This window comes from Microtus ochrogaster, unplaced genomic scaffold (assembly GCF_000317375.1).
Source record: "Microtus ochrogaster isolate Prairie Vole_2 unplaced genomic scaffold, MicOch1.0 UNK119, whole genome shotgun sequence".
In the NCBI taxonomy this organism is placed as follows: Eukaryota; Metazoa; Chordata; class Mammalia; order Rodentia; family Cricetidae; genus Microtus; species Microtus ochrogaster.
Genome location: NW_004949217.1, coordinates 400,637 through 417,689, shown reverse-complemented (window position 1 = coordinate 417,689; position 17,053 = coordinate 400,637). Strand labels below are relative to the sequence as shown.

The window sequence follows — 17,053 nt, the reverse complement described above, 5'->3', positions numbered from 1 at the left end:
CTTATTTTGAAATCCGAATTTACATATCTTTTCCTCTAGTTTTAGATGTTTGTTTGTTGAAATATCATGACTTTAGCTGTTTCATGTGTGATTTCTTAGTATGATTTTACTGTATGATTTATATAATTACTTTATTAGAAATTTACTGTTTGATCCAAATACATTATTTAATAATAATAAAAAAGCTGAATAGAAATGAACTTGCGAGAGAGATTTGTGGAGAGGCAGGTAGACTGGAATGCTAAGGAGGGGACCAGTGAGTGTGGTCAATATATATTATGTTCTTGTGTGAAATTACAAGATGAGAATGTTCTCTAAAACTTCATTATGTTTATTTGCATGATTATGTGCAGTCATGTGTTTATTACCCCAAATTATTGCTCTTTTTATTTGTATTAGTTCTATGAATTCGCAAGATATTGTTTCTAGAAGCAATTTTAATATCCACAATTTTCCCTGACCAGCAACTTTCGAAAAGCAATGCATAAGAAATGGGACTTGTACGCTTAACTGTTCACTTGTTATTCTTTCTGTAAACACAGAGAAATATAGTTTTCTGGAATTAAAGTGTTTAGGGTATCATTCCTTTCATTGATTCATACACCAATTCATCCATTAACATAGAAAATGTTACTGAGCTCCTGCTTTTGTTGATTTTTCTTGTTTGTTTTATTTTGTTTTGTTAGAAATTATCGAAGTGTCAGGGAAGAGCTTGGTCAGACATCGCTGCTGCACTCTGCACAGACGCACTTTTATCCTGTCTCTAATACATCCTTCCTCCTCCCTAATGTTCATTGTCTCAATACTTACCTTGCTTTCAATTAATTAGTAGGTTCTCTGATTGTAAGAATTATGTCTTCTATCATTTTAAATGATTCCATTTTCCCATACAAAATATTTTAAGTGGTTTGTATAATATAAATTCAGAATTTGCTTTAAAAATTATAATGTCTAGTGTGCTCATACAGTCAGTGGAAAGGCTAAAGTTACGTGGTGATTTTTCATCGTAGGGAATGCTTGTTGAAGGACCACCCGGGCCAGCAGGACCAGCGGTATGTAAATGATTTGTAATCTTCATTTTCAAAATTACTGAATGTAACATTTCAGTCATATAGTTGACTTGATTATATTTTAGACTTATTTGATTTCTAGAGGAAAACTGTCAAGTTCAGGATTTGGTAGACTTGACCTGTTTTTCATTTGTCTATAAAAATGATAATAAATTTCAATTTTTTTCTTTCTTTATATATTCTATTTGTGCACATGTACATGTGCCTGTGTGAGATGTGAAATTTTTGTCAAACAATATATGACACTGTTGCTTTTAAGTGATGGCAAAAAAATATGTTGAAATGCTGACAAGCTAAATGCTTTTTTTGTTCAGCTTTCCAGCCACATTTTTGAGGTCTAGTCTTATGAACAGCCATTTCTTCAGGCGGAGCTGGGCACCAGGTTCCACAACAGCAACTTTCATTCATCCTCCCTTCCTGTTTCGCTTGGCTTCTGCTTCCACCCTGAGCACAGCCTCATAGAGGAGCAGTTGTGCTGGCTACAGAGCCGTTTCCTTTATGTCACGTTTTTACAAGAAACCAAGTAGGGCCGTTGTTTGGGAGTCAAATGTATATTTATAAAATACTAATGAAGCACCCTTTGATTTTTAGGGGAATTCCTTTACTTGCATACTAATAAGTCAAGAAGTTGCTTCTGATCCTGTTTTTCTCTGCAGGGTCTAATGGGTCCTCCAGGTCAACAAGGCCCTTCTGGGCCCCCCGGTGACCCTGGTGATAGGGTAAGTGAAGAAGGGATGTCACGTTACTACTGTGCAGCATGTAGACTTTAATTTATCCTTCAGCTTAACATGTTGCCTTTCTTCTGTTGGGGAGAGGGGGTAAGAATTCTCCAAATTTGGTGTTGCTTAACTTTTCAGACGTGTTTAAGTGGCATAAAGAATTTCTATAGAATTCATACAATATCATTAGTAAGCCAATTTTATTGTCAACTCCCTTATGCACACGAACACTTAGAGTAGACTTGGTTTTTCAAATTTGACTTCAAGACGTTTGTTCTTGATCTTCCTGTAGATAGCCATTATTTTAATCCTCCTCTGTATAATTTCAGGTATTTAGCTTGATGGGAAATGCTCGTTTACTTATTTATTTAACGTGTGTGTGAGCGATGTGTGCACTCATGTATCTGTCTTCACATGTTTGGGGCACATGTACATGTTCGCGCTGTGTGTGTGCATGAACATGTGTGTCAGTGAGTGTGTACAACTAGATGTTGATGTGGTGTCTTCTCAATCTCCTCCATCTTATATTTTGAACTAGTTTCTCTCGTTGAACCCAGAGCTTGCAGGCCAGCTTGGCCAAGATATTGTTTCCGTCTGCCACTTCCAGTGTTCTAGAATTACAGGCCAGTAATGACATGTTAGTCAGGCATTTGTGTGGGAGCTGGATATTTGAACTCAAATCCTCATGTCTGCTTGGCAAGCACTTTACCCAATGACGTATTTCTCACAGCCCTCAATATGCTATTTATTTAACAAATCACTTTAATTGAGAGTTTGAATTGCATCCTTTACATCTAGTTATTAATTTTTATAATTTGATCCTGATTTTACTAAATAAGGTTTGACTATATAAAAGTAAGTTTCCTTTTACTGATAACACAATTTTAAGTTAGTAATAACCCAAACTTAATGTTAATGTTATGTTACACTTAATGATTATACTAATAAATTAACTATTGTAAAGAGGATAATTAATATATCATGAATATAAACATAGACAACATTTAATAGTTATATATTAAATAGATATTGCCTAAGTGTCTATAAATAATACTTACTCAAATTTTGTCTAGTTAATTCTGTTTTCAACTGTAGAAGCCTAAACTATCACTTTTTCATGACACTGATACCCTTCCAGAATATATAGGAAGGCTTCATATGCAGTTTTAAAATGAAAACCAACTTTGAACATAATTAGCATTTTAGTTTGATTGTTCATTAGTAACCATGCAATATTTGAGTTCTTTGCAACTAGTACAATATGATAAAATGCTGTGTATAGGTGTGCACATAAAGGATGTTATTAGATTCAGAATGGGTGGTGCATACACAGCAATTTCAGATTCTTGGCCATAATGTATTGCACTAATTGCTTGCTTTTCTTTGTTTCCTTACTAGGGCCCTCCAGGACGTCCTGGCTTACCAGGGGCTGATGGTCTACCTGGACCACCTGGAACCATGCTGATGTTACCAGTATGTTTTAGAAAGTATTTTTATTAAGATAATTTGATATCTTCTAATTATGTAACCAAAAAATACTGTAACTGAATAATTGAGTAGAAACATTTCTGTAATGTGGGACCACAGGCAATCAAGAGCCCTTGAAAGTAGAGGCATTTTAATGAATAGAACTCTAGTAAATAAATATCTATCTCTACACTAAACCAGTTTTAATTCTCCGATACTTCTTCATTTGGTGAAATTTGCATAATCTTTCTGACATGGTAACTCCGGATTTATGGATTAACAATAGGCTATTTAACACATTAGTGTATGTTTTCCCCTAGTATTGACTACCATTGACGCTTTTTGAAGAAACTTTTAGTGTCATCATTACTCAAAAGTTATTTTATCTTAATATTGAGTCCCTTGTAAAATTAATTATTTGCCACACAGCTCTGAAAAATGTTTTTTTTTATTAGGTTTAGTATAATAAAATTCAAAGAAATAATTATGTGGAGTGGAAAATTGACTCAAACAGGCTATCAAGTTAAAAATTAAGACAGCATTTAAGAATTTTATGTAATAATAATAGTATTAATAATGTCTGATTATGGGTAGATGAAAAAGACATTTATATTTTCTTTGTCTTCTTGAAGATTTTAAAAGCTTTGGTCACCAGAACAGAACTACAGCTGTAAATTTTACTGAATCTAATATACTTGAAAATCTTATGGATGAATTGATAGAGTGGGTAGCATTTCCGTTGCTTAAATAATGAATGACATTTTTAAAAAGAATATCAAAAATATAATATAATTGGCAAGTGATTCATAGTTCTTTGAAAATGACAAAATGTATTATACAGAACTGTGTGTGAGTTAGAGGAAGAATTGCACTCTCTTACACACATTTGTGTATGTGTGTTTGTAAGTTTGTATGTGTGTGTCATTATGAAGTGTCTTTGGACTTCTATAAATATTAAACTTTTAATTAACTTTTAGTCTAATGGTTACAGAACCTAATTTCGTAAGTTTGTCAAAAGCTAATTTTGAGTTTGCATTATCTTCTCATAGTTCCGCTATGGGGGCGACAGCTCCAAAGGACCAGTCGTCTCTGCACAGGAAGCTCAAGCTCAGGCGATTCTTCAGCAGGCTCGGGTGAGTGATGTTAAATACATGATCTCGTGACTTATCAAAGATGGTTTGTAGGTCCTTGGAACAGTGTTTCTAAACATCACATAGATTTAAATGAAAAAATACTAAAAGTATATTAATCTTTACAGTAGTGATATTTACTAGTTTAATATTAAACAAATGACCTCTGTATTCCCACAGGTAATTCTGACAGTATTGTTGTTTTAAACAGAATATTAAGAGATCAATATCTATGTTCCTTCTCTTTCACATCTTGATTTTTTTTCTACTAAGGTGTGAGCCAATGATTATGGCAATAACTCTGAGAACACAGTACGAAAGAAGTATATTTATAAAACAGATAATTATTTTTGTTTTGTTTTAGCTTTATACTATTAGCTTTATAGCTAGTAGGTTGTGCATATGAAAATTCAGACAATAGCAAGGAAAGAATCAGAAGTCATTTTATGCCTTCTGATATGTTGATATTCTTCTGGTTATAATCAAAGAAGAAAGTAAATGTGGGATTTAGGATTGTTATGAATATGTTAACTTATCTGAATCATGTCTAAGGTAACTTTTTATTCACCTTCATAATATACATATGGTTAAATACTAAATATGTAAGTAAAAGTATCAATTCATTTTTAATATTTATTTATGTCTTTAAGACTATTATTTATCTCAAAAGCTTATTAATTATGTGATGTTGAATTATAATAAGAATATGTGTAAATTAGTTAAAGACATACTATGTCTGTTAAAATATTTATAATAACTGATTATTTCTATATTTTCTTAAAAATTGCATTGTTTTCATTGTTTTGAAAACGTAAGGCAATCATCTGAAGTTAAAAACACTTTGAGGCTGTAAACTTTGTTTAGTCCTCTTTTTCTTCTTTTTGCTGATTGATCATTTCTCTGAGGCATAATTGCCTGAACCCCATATTCCCTCCCTTCCAATTTCTCCACTAGCTCTACCATCACTGTCTTCTTGTACTTTCGGGTGTGCATTTTGTAAACCCACTAAGTTCATGTAGTGTTAACAGTCTGATGCCTGTCAGCCCATCTCCCTGAGCATGGGTCACTCAGCTGGGCCATTTCCTTGAAGAAAGCTGCCAGTGAACTCCCTAGTCCATGCTTCAGTTTTGTTTGGCTTGATTTTGTGCAGGTTTTTAGCACACTGTCATTTTAGCTCTCAGTTCGTATGTGCAACTGCCCTGTTGTGCCCAGAAATCACTGCGCCATCCATGTTTTCTGTCTCATAATACCTTTCTGCCTCTTCTGCCTTGGTCTCTGAGTGAGGAGAGGTGTCTGTGCTATGCATGTCTCCTTTACAGCTGACCACTCTTCAATCCCTCATTCTCTGCACACTGTCAAGTTGTGTGTCTCTGTGTTAATCACCTTCTCCTGCAAAAAGAAGCTCCTTAAATGAGGGTTGAGCTCTCTCTTATGCTCACAAATACCATCACTATGATATAATAATGTCTTTACAGTCAGTACAATAAACTCGTTTAACATCTTTCAAGTATTTTTTCTTTGTGATCTGTGTTTCTTTTTTTTCTTTTTTTTTGGTTTTTCGAGACAGGGTTTCTCTGTAGCTTTGGTGCCTGTCCTGGAACTAGATCTTGTAGACCAGGCTGGCCTCAAACTCCCAGAGATCCGCCTGCCTCTGCCTCCCGAGTGCTGGGATTAAAGGCGTGCGCCACCACCGCCCGGCTGTGATCTGTGTTTCAGCTTTTCAAGTATCCTAATTTAACATTTCTGTTATCATGTCTAAAGATAATGCATCTCATAAGCCTACTATGTTAGTTATGTACTACATAAGGAAATCATGTCAAATGATTCTTGTGTATCATATATACTAAGCAAGTGTTTCTGGTGTGCTTTATCTTCTAGATTGCTCTGAGAGGCCCACCTGGCCCAATGGGTCTAACTGGAAGACCAGGTCCTGTGGTAGGTTACATAAAATATATGTTAGAAATTTCCTTCTAATATGACTTCCCACATCATCTTCCAAACCGTCTTCTTACCGCAGGCTAGCAAACCTATTATACATGACTGATAGTGATTCCTTTTTAAAGAATTCTGAGTTTAATTTTTAATGATTCTAATCAGAAGGTTTTATGAAAGCTCTCATCAAATTAGAGAGAATAAAACATATAGTAAAGTCACATATCTGTTAATCAAACCATATTTATAATTTATTTTCATTCTACTTAATTATTAAAATGCAATTTTACATTAAATTCTTGAAAGTTAATTATATATTAGAGTTTTCACTAAGGTGAATTTGAAATCTTTGATAATTATTGCACATTTTAAATAGTTCATTTTAATTGAAAATAACTTTTTATACAATATATTTTGATTATAGTTTCTCTTCCTCAACTCCCAGATTTTTTCTTTTCCTTTTATTTTCATTATTTTAAGACACTATTTAAATTTAGATATATTTTGTCTGTATTCCTCCTCTTTCCTCAGTTGGGAAGAACAAAATCAAAGTATCTTTTTTTTTTTTTGCAGATGGAAAGGTATTATATATAAGTGACACTAAAAACTCCATCAGAAAACTTTGACAAGTGACAAAAACTTTCAGCAGTGTAACTGGATTGAAAATTAAACTCACACAAAACAGTAGCCCTCTTATATACAAATGAAAAATGGACTGAGAAAGAAATAAGGGAAACATTATCTTCACAGTAAGAAGACAAAAGAAGATAGGAAGATGTCCCATGTTCACAGATTAGTAGGATTAATAAGCAAACATGGCCATCAAAATAGACAGATTGATTAATGGAACTGAATTAAAGACTCAGATATATATCCATCTATGGACTACCAATTTTTGATAAAGAAGCCAGAAATTCACCCAGAAAAAAAGACAGCATAGCATACTCAGTATATATTCTTCTAATTACAATTGAATTATAATAATCATTGAGAATAATAGTATGGCAGGTAGTTTTATTCATAAATTTTATGCATACCCTTGTTATAATTCAAATCTGCAACCCCAGGTATTCAAGAGGCCGTGGTATGTAGATTGGATGCTCATTATTTCTTGGGGTTATAGAACAAGATGAGACCAGTTTAGCTATGCAAGAAGATTCTGTCTCAAAATGAAAGAGGTAGGGAGCCTGGAAAGATGGCTCAGTGGCTAAGAGTATTTGCTATTCTTCCAAAATTTCCCGGTCTTGTTCCCAGAGCACATTGGGTTTGATCAACAGCTCAAGTTTCAGGGTATCCAATTATTACTTCTTACCTCCTGGTGTACCTGGTTACATGAGTGCATATGCACACACAGTCACATGCATAGCGATGAAAGAAAAGTAAAGTAAATACTTTAAAAACCAAAGCATTAGCAAGAGCTGGAGATATTGATCAGAACTACTGCTTGTCCAGCATGTATGAGGCCCTGTACTGTAAAGACTAAATAAACTACTAAATACATCAATATATCAAAATAAAAGTGAAGATGTTATTAATTTTCATGAATTTATAATTTCTTTAACTTTAAATTCATATGCTACACAATTTTTGGAATATACTTCTCTGTGAAATGTTCAGATTACATATTCAAGAAAATTTCAATTATATACATATTGAACAGATTATCAAATGTCCATTACTTATTGTTCTGCTTCTCCAAACACAAGAAATAAAAAATTTAGTGAGTCACGTAAGAAGAAATGAATTTTATTTGCATGTTAGTGGTACAAATGTACAAACTCATCGGGAAAATGTAACATCTTACCACATTTTGGGATAGAAAGGAGGGTGGAAAGGATATTCCTGTTTATGTTTTTTTCCCATCATTTAAGTGGTTAAGGGTAGGAGAATGTAACTACAATCTTTTGAGCAAGTTATGCATATATACAGAGGATAACACAGTCAATTAATTAAGAATAAACTGACCACTATCATTTTATTCAGTTTAATGATTGATAATATAATTTAATGCAGAATCTTCATTTTTACAGGAAATAAGTTGCAAGAGTTTTTTATTAGAAGTTTTGAAGTGATCTTTATAAATTAAATTTTTTTTTTTTTTTTGGTTTTTCGAGACAGGGTTTTTCTTTGGCTTTGGAGCCTGTCCTGGACTAGCTCTTGTAGACCAGGCTGGTCTCGAACTCACAGAGATCCGCCTGCGTCTGCCTCCCGAGTGCTGGGATTAAAGGCGTGCGCCACCACCGCCAGGCCTTAAAAATACGTTTGACTTAACATCTTAGCTTTCCTGTGAGACATATAGGAGTTACTTTGCTCCAAAACCAGTAGGGAGTTCTCAAAAGTTGCTTTTCGGTTTAGCAAATTTTCACTGTTTCTTTTATTTTGATGTATCTCAGTTTAATAGATTGTATACTGATTTCAATAAATCAGAATACTTGTGAACACATTAAGTAAACTATGACAGCCATATTAATTTTTAATATTCTAAAGCTTTAGATAGTATGGATGACCTAGTATATATTCTTAAATTACACAACTCCTTTATAAAGCAATTAATTTTTCCTTTCCAGTTAGTCTACCAGGCCTTTCTTTCTTTTTTCTTTTTTTTTTTTTTTTTTATTGAGAAAAGGAAAAAAAAAGTTTCCAGCCTCCCATTTCCCTCCCCCTCCTCCCACCCTTCTCTTCCTCCCCCAACTCCTCTCCCCCTCCCTCTCCAGTCTGAAGAGCAGTCAGGGTTCCCTGCCCTGTGGAAAGTCAAAAGTCCTCCCCCCTCCATCCTGGTCTAGGAAGGTGAACATCCAAACTGGCTAGGCTCCCACAAAGCCAGAACATTACGTAGGATCAAAACCCCGTGCCATTGTCCTTGGCTTCTCATCAGCCCTCATTGTCCGCCATGAACAGAGAGTCCGGTTTTATCCCATGCTTTTTCAGTCATAGTCCAGCTGGCCTTGGTGAGCTCCCAATAGATTAGCCCCATTGTCTCCGTGGGTGGGTGCACCCCTCGTGGTCCTGACTCCAGGCCTTTATTTTACTATTTAAATTATATGAACATTTGTAAACATTATTTGTTATAATGGTTTATTTTTATGAGGAAAATTCAAAATGATATGAGGAAAATGCATCGTCATTATTTCACAATAATTATAATGATAGCAGTAGCATCTTTCCGAAGTAGTTTATTACTGTTAAATATAAGACATGAGAAATATAGGTCTATAAAAGAATCAAGTTTCCAAAATCCTTACTGTGTGAATGAACTCAGAGCTCGCCTGACTCCGACTCCGTGAACATACACTGCCAAAATACTACTTTGCAGTTCACTGGTTACTCATACCTTGTTTATCGGGCAATGTTTGTCATGGTAAAAAATTTAAAGAAAATTTCAGTGTGACTTAAAAGAAGGCATCTGTTCATCTGTGAATGGAATGTAGTGCTTTATATGCAGTTTAAACGGCATGCACTTGATATGCCTTCGAGAGACACACTAGCGCAGGTCTTGAACAGCTCACTGCATTAGTAAGATCAAACTGACTAACAAAACACGTTCATTTGTTTTGAGTGAACGTAGTGAATTAAAGGGTTTAGCTGACATAAATTAATGGTTTTCTGTTTTACTTTTCTCGTCAGGGGGGTCCTGGTTCAGCTGGAGCCAAAGGTGAGAGTGGGGATCCCGGTCCGCAGGTAAGAAATGATAATTTGCCTCCGTCTTTTGCTTTTTTTTAAATCATCTAGATTTATGTAGTAAGACAGTTGAAATGCTAAGAGTAAAGAATGCATTTATGTTACCTTTCAGCCCAAAACATGGGGTTTATTGACTATATTCCAGATAGTTTGTTGGCTTTCTATTAGTTTTCTTCTTAAACAACATTTAAATTGTGGACCTAGCAGGTTTGTAAATAGATGGCATTTACATGTGGCTATTGGATAGAGAGCCAATTGCACCTGTGTTACAAGGTACTCCCCTTCTTCCTGAAGCTTGTGGTTCTGCAGAGAGTAAACTTAGAATGTTGTCTCATGAAGGCTGCCTAACTGGGGCTAGTGTGTAAAATTTAAAAAAAGAAAGAAAGAAAGAATATCAAGTGAGGTAGTTCTGTCATATTTATTCCCAGCTCCTCTTCCTGTTATGACCCATGCCCACCCCCACCCTCCTACTTCCCCAACCTGATTCTTCTATGTATGTATGTATGTATGTATGTATGTATGTATGTATGTATGTATCTATCTATCTATCTATCTATCATGTATGTATGTATCTATCTATCATGTATGTATGTATGTATGTATCTATCTATCTATCTATCTATCTATCTATCTATCTATCTATCTATTACTTTTTATTTTTTTAAACACACCATTTACTCCAGTTTGGGCTGTTCATATACTCATGGGCATGGGTCATCTGCTGGAACATGGTTGAGCTAATAGGAGCTATACTTTTGAAGAAAACTGACTCTACTTTCCCACAACGTCCTCAGTTAAGAGTGATGGTCACTCTATCCTAGCGTGTTGAATGCTTGATTGTGTACAGGCAACCACATTGGCTACGAGTTCATTCATGAGTGCAACATTATATTATGTCCAAAAGACACCAAACAATTTCCTAATATTGGCCTTTTGCACTTAGAACCTTGTTTAACCCATGGATACCTGGCAACCACTGGTCTATTCTTTATCATGAAATTTTGTACATTTTCCAGAAAAAAATATATTAAGTAAAATTATACCTTAAAATCATCTTCTATTATTAGCTCTTTTGATACAGGAAAAGGTCTCAAGTTCATTCTTGAGTACATCAATACTACATTTATTTTCTTGTTGATAAATAGTCCATTTTGTAGACACTACAACTGTTGGGGACATAGCCCAAAGAAAATTGGTAACAATATTTAACTAGCTCACAATATGGTAGCCTTGCTTTGAATGCTTAGTTAGCATTGCTATATAGGCATGCACCACCACTAGCCGTCATCTTTTGCTTTGAGACCAGCCTTGTCCTCTGAGTGAATTCCAGAATAGCCAAGTCTACACAGAGAAACCTTGTCTCAATAAACAAAACAAAATCAAAAACGAAAACCAACTAAATGAACAAAACAACAACAAAACATTACTTTGCAAAGGAAGGAAAACACTGACTGATTCATGGGGAACTTTAAGAAAGTATTAAAATACATAGAAATCCTGGAAGTTTATTGTTTCGCGAAGTTTGTAAAGCTATATGTGTTCATCTTTTTCCAGAATTTATGAGTCTGAATTGTGTGATGACAAGGTTTTAGGACATACAGTCTCTCTTGATTCTTAAAGTTCAAAGAGGGAGGTGGTATCAAAGGGGATACTTTTCATTAAAGACTGTCCATATTGCACAGCTGGAGAGATGGCTCAGCAGTTAAGCACATTACTTTCAGGAGTCCCAGGTTTGGTTGCCAGCATCACATGGCTGCTAAAAACCACCTGCAACTCCAGTTCTTTTTTATTTATTTATTAAAGATTTCTGCCTCCTCCCCACCACCGCCTCCCATTTCCCTCCCCCTCCCCCATCAAGTCCCCCTCCCTCATCAGCTCCAAGAGCAATCAGGGTTCCCTTCCCTGTGGGAAGTCCAAGGACCACCCACCTCCATCCAGGTCTAGTAAGTTGAGCATCCAAACTGCCTAGGCTCCCCCAAAGCCAGTATGTGCAGTAGGATCAAAAACCCATTGCCGTTGTTCTTGAGTTCTCAGTAGTTCCCATTGTCTGCTATGTTCAGCAAGGTAATGGAAACAGTTCAAGAATTGAAAACTGAAATGATAGCCTTTGCTGGAGAGGTTGTGCAACTCCAGTTCTAGACCCCCAGATGCCCTCTTCTGAAGTCCACAGGCTCATGTATATGCACGCGGAGGATTGCAGCTCATGCATATGCATGAAAGCGGTTTGTAGACTCATGCATATGCATGTACACTTACATACGCCTGGTCACCTACTCATAGAATAAAATTAGTTAATTAAGGAAACAAAATATAGTAGCATTTGTGTTGATATACATTTTCTTCCATCCTGGCAAGATTCATGATAGACTCCTCTCCAATGGTTTCTTTAACCTATAATCTTTGACTTCCAGTTATTAAACGGTCTTATCCTTACAGTTCCAGAACAAACAGTTTTACTTGTCGATTTTCAAGTGCATATTTCCAGTTAGAAAATAATCATCCCTGACTTTGCGGATGGCTGAAGAGTCATGCACCAGGCACTGCGCACAGTTGCACAAGGATATACTTACTTATAGCGGATTTAGTTGAACACTTTAACAGATAATAATGTTATAGGAGATTTCACTGTGCCTCAGAGGTGATTAAACCCAATGTGTTCAGTGGATTGAGAGTTGAGTCATCTAGGAGGAGACATTTAAATAATGAAAAGAAAGGTGATTGGAAAAGGCTTGGAAAGAACAAAATGCCAGTGTTGATGGAGCCCAGTGATTGCTATGGAGAACCATCTCCTGAGAAGGAAATGAGTAATTGATCATAAAGGCTTAAAAGTATATCGTTATATTTCTTTTGTTTGAATGTATTCACATCTTCATAAAACATTATGCAATATAGTCATATAGTTTTTTTTTTATGAAAACCACTTAAGAAATACTGCTTTTATGACCTGCTTTGTCAAAATTTTTTACTGGAAAGATTTTATTGTGCTTAAATATTTACAGAAGAACATAGGGTACATCTGTTTCTAAAACCATCTCTTTTGACTTTATGGATCAAGATTTCTGCAATGTGATGTAAATGTTTTCCTATAGGGTCCCCGAGGTGTCCAAGGTCCACCTGGTCCAACAGGAAAGCCTGGAAAGAGGGTATGGCTATTTTTCCTTTTGTATCTTGAGTTGTAACTTCAGCCATCAGTTAATGTTTGTATTTACTGTTATTAGATTTCCTTTGCTTAACTTTGCTTTGGGCATTTTCAGGGCCGTCCAGGTGCAGATGGAGGACGAGGCATGCCAGGAGAACCTGGGTCTAAGGTCAGGACTTTATAACTCCGTATGCACATCGTTTATGCCACTTTATCCTTAGTAGTATCACAGTTTAATATAAAATTCCTTGATATGAAGTGAACTTGACATTAAAGTTAGAGTCCTATTCCAGAATGAGAATCTGATGGTAATACGATTGCAATTTTACAGGGAGACCGAGGATTTGATGGACTTCCAGGTCTACCGGGTGACAAGGGTCATAGGGTAAGATAAAGTGATGGTTTTTCATATTAGGTATGATAGGAATCTTAGATGCTTAGGTAGTACTGGTATACTTTTGAGAATCAGGAGAAACAATAACACAGACATTGGTGACTCCATTTGGTAAATTTTTACATCTAAAGGATATTGAGAACATGCGGGTAAAACTTTGCAGGCAGTACCAACGTTTTTTCACTGTTTATAGACATTTCAAATATTCTTTATGTACAAAAAAAATAGAAGCAGAATCTCTATGTTTACAGATATGATAAAGATCACATTAATAGAAGAGTTGGAGAATATTATTTCTTGAGTGTTGCCACATTCTTTGCGTCTTGTCTGTAGAAGTAACTCAGATGAGGATGCCTGCAGGCATCCTGGCAACTATCTTTGTGATGTACACTTGCACACTTCAGTGCAACAGCTATTAACTGTAAGGCTAAAGAAATCAGTGTGCTAAATAGTAACAGCTCAGTATGTTCTTTGTTTTTTTAAATGGTAAGTTAGGGAGACAGTTTTTTTTTTCCTTCTTCTTTATATAAGTTTGGTTATTTATATGTTTCTTCACCAGAATGAAGAATAAACCTAGGACTATATTTAGGTAAACTGCAGAGTAAAAAAAAAAAACTTAATCTTATAGTCTCTTAACAAAATAAGTGGCGTATGCCTAACATATGCTAAGATGTACATATAATTGTGCTTTGTGAAAGAAATCCAAAATCCTTTTCAGTCTTTGTGAGTTGTGCTGATTTAATATGGAATAGTCCAAAAATTTAAAAGTAAATGTTTTGAACAACAAAGTTCACTCATTCTTAAGACAATCATTAACCAGAATACTTTTCTTAATGAATCACTTCAATACTGTCTGAAATTATTTTACCTACATTCACTTTAAATTACTTTTATTAAAACTCGCTAAACATTTTTCTATCATATTATCTTGTAAAGCTGATTAGTTTAAAATTTTACCAATCTGGGCATTACTCTAAGAAATGTAAGGGCAACCTATATTGTCCTGGACAACTGTCCATTTTCAGCTGGTTATGTTGACCGTCACATGTATTTTAAACAATAACCTTCTTTCTCATTTATCCTGTTTATGTTTACTCCTTAGGGGGAGAGAGGCCCACAAGGTCCTCCAGGCCTTCCTGGTGATGACGGAATGAGGGTATACTAAGATTTCACTTCTTTTAGCCCTGTATACAGTTAGAACACAAATGACAACATGCTTCTGAAATGATACCGCTTTAAAAGGAATTCCTCCCCTTTTGTGAATGACAGGGAGAAGATGGTGAGATCGGGCCCAGGGGTCTTCCAGGTGAAGCTGTAAGCAACTGTTTTCTTTATTTTTAAATAGCAGTCTCTTCTTTGAGAAACAGTGGTTGGTATTACTTATTTGGGCAATACTAACCTGAGTGAACATAGCATTTTACACAAGTTAGCCAAATAATTTTCATATTTAAAAGCGAAGTGTATACAGCTGTCCTTCTGTTATAAAGAAAATCTTTGTCAAGAAAAATAAATGTGGAATATAACATCCTGTGGGCCACAAACCGTATTATTTAGTTTTTATTGCAGATAAAAAATAATTCTTCAAATACTACCCGTAACTTCAAAATTATTTTTTTTGTGGGTAAATTAATCTTGTCAGAAGCAAGATACTAAGATATCATGTGCTAAACACAAGATTTTATGATTTCTCTCCAGTAAATGTCGATAATAAGGAAACTTAACTGGGGAGATGTAGGCAAAGCCAGACAGGAAAACAAACAAAACAAAACAAAACAAAACAAAATAAAACAGACTTGAAAATCTTTCCTAACCTCAGCTGTCTTTTGAGACTATAAAGCTTGCCAGGTCAACTACAGTCATGTTAGTAGGCAAAGGAATTATTACCCTGACTTTTCTAAAGCTCGAAAAGAATATTCAGCAGAAGGGGAAAGGAAGATGATGTGAATGTAAATGTTAATAGCCTGAAATTCCTCTATCTAGAAAATGGTTCTATGATCTGCTAGGAGAGATACCCAGCTGTTTGCTAGTAAATGAATGCTCTCCCAAGGTGAAATTTGTATAAAATAAAATGAATGAGATTCTGACCTTTTCTGTTTGTTTAATCTGTGTGATCATAACAACCAAATTGAATGTGCTAATCAAATTAGAAAATGACATAAAATATCTTACTAAAATCATTTAACTATTTTGTCTTTTAAAAACATTACTAGCGATGCATCTGTAGATGTTTTGGATCCAAGAAAGTGTCTCTAGTAACCACTGTTATCGACTTTGCTTTTTGTGTCTGTACAAACATACAATATTTCTATTACATAAGATGGTATGCTGAACATTTATTTCAATGTTCTGAGAGAAGACGAATAAATATTTTAATACATATTTTATATTAAAATTTTTCAGCAAAAGAGGCTTGTTTTGAAGGCCTCTCTTATGCAAGCTTTCTCTTTTTCGTTTATTCCTTCTAGGGTCCACGAGGCTTGCTGGGACCACGAGGAAGCCCAGGACCTCCTGGGCAACCTGTATGTATTCCTGGGAGCAATCTGGGTTCTGTAGTAGAAAACTTGCTGCCAAATATTCTATAGGACTTTTGTATAGAGTTGAGTACGGAATCTAGTTAACTGTCTTGCTGTCCTGTAAGTTCTGTGGACGCTACCTGTCAGGGTAACTGATCATTCTCTGTACATGCTCTCTCCTTCTGTCTCAGTAAGTCTTTCAGTTTGATGCTGAATCCCTAGCACCCAGTGGAAAATGATGTTAGATTGTTTTCAGGGTGGACGTGGATGGGGGAGTACAGACCTTCCATAATTTTTGTTAAATACTAAATTCCATTTCTGTTTATTCTTACAAGAATCATAAATCACTACAGGCTACTGGCTATTCTTTATATTTTCCATTTTAATACCTAAATTTTTAACCTATTTTATTCTTCATTGAAGGGTATTGCAGGTATAGATGGCACCCAAGGACCGAAAGGAAACATGGTATGAAGTTAAGATCTTTAAACTCATGTCAGTAGACTTTTTGTTGTAAAATTAAAGAAAATTCTTGCACATTGCTAAATATATTTTCCAAACTTCTTCAGTGAAAACTGATTTGTGGATGGTTTTCAATAACTAGAATTAAAAAAGAAAACCCTGTAATGCAAAAGCCTTATTAACTACTTTATTTCTTCCTATATAGGGTCCACAAGGGGAGCCTGGTCCACCAGGTCAACAAGGGAATCCAGGACCTCAGGTAACTCTAATCCACTATTTTCTTCCTGGGAGATAATAGGCTGAGATGCTACTGTTTTAAATAAAAGTTGTAGTGTCAGAATGTTTTGTGTTGCACCCATTATGCAACCATGACAGCTTTTACGTTTAAGAATAAAAAAAGGGACTCATAAGCATTTACAGGGTGCCATAGTAAAAATCCACAGATGCAGAAGGTTCTGGATAGAATTGCATTAAAAGCTCTTTGCAAAAAAAAAAAAAAAGCTGTACAAAACTCCTCACAGTGCTCTGAAGCTCTCTGTGCAGTGCAAA

General features: G+C 35.2%; 1 protein-coding gene across 2 annotated transcripts in view; it reads left to right on the top strand.

Moving 5' to 3' along the window:
* Col11a1 (collagen type XI alpha 1 chain) overlaps nucleotides 1-17,053 on the top strand; it is a 171,795-nt gene that overhangs the window by 63,485 nt on the left and 91,257 nt on the right. For both annotated transcript variants that reach the window (XM_026778271.1, XM_005371661.3), the window contains 14 exons: nucleotides 1,011-1,052; nucleotides 1,727-1,789; nucleotides 3,188-3,262; nucleotides 4,306-4,389; nucleotides 6,265-6,321; nucleotides 9,943-9,996; nucleotides 13,086-13,139; nucleotides 13,251-13,304; nucleotides 13,467-13,520; nucleotides 14,632-14,685; nucleotides 14,799-14,843; nucleotides 15,995-16,048; nucleotides 16,466-16,510; nucleotides 16,710-16,763. In XM_026778271.1, coding sequence (XP_026634072.1) covers nucleotides 1,011-1,052; nucleotides 1,727-1,789; nucleotides 3,188-3,262; nucleotides 4,306-4,389; nucleotides 6,265-6,321; nucleotides 9,943-9,996; nucleotides 13,086-13,139; nucleotides 13,251-13,304; nucleotides 13,467-13,520; nucleotides 14,632-14,685; nucleotides 14,799-14,843; nucleotides 15,995-16,048; nucleotides 16,466-16,510; nucleotides 16,710-16,763 — 789 coding nt within the window. The remainder of the gene's footprint in view (nucleotides 1-1,010; nucleotides 1,053-1,726; nucleotides 1,790-3,187; nucleotides 3,263-4,305; nucleotides 4,390-6,264; nucleotides 6,322-9,942; nucleotides 9,997-13,085; nucleotides 13,140-13,250; nucleotides 13,305-13,466; nucleotides 13,521-14,631; nucleotides 14,686-14,798; nucleotides 14,844-15,994; nucleotides 16,049-16,465; nucleotides 16,511-16,709; nucleotides 16,764-17,053) is intronic.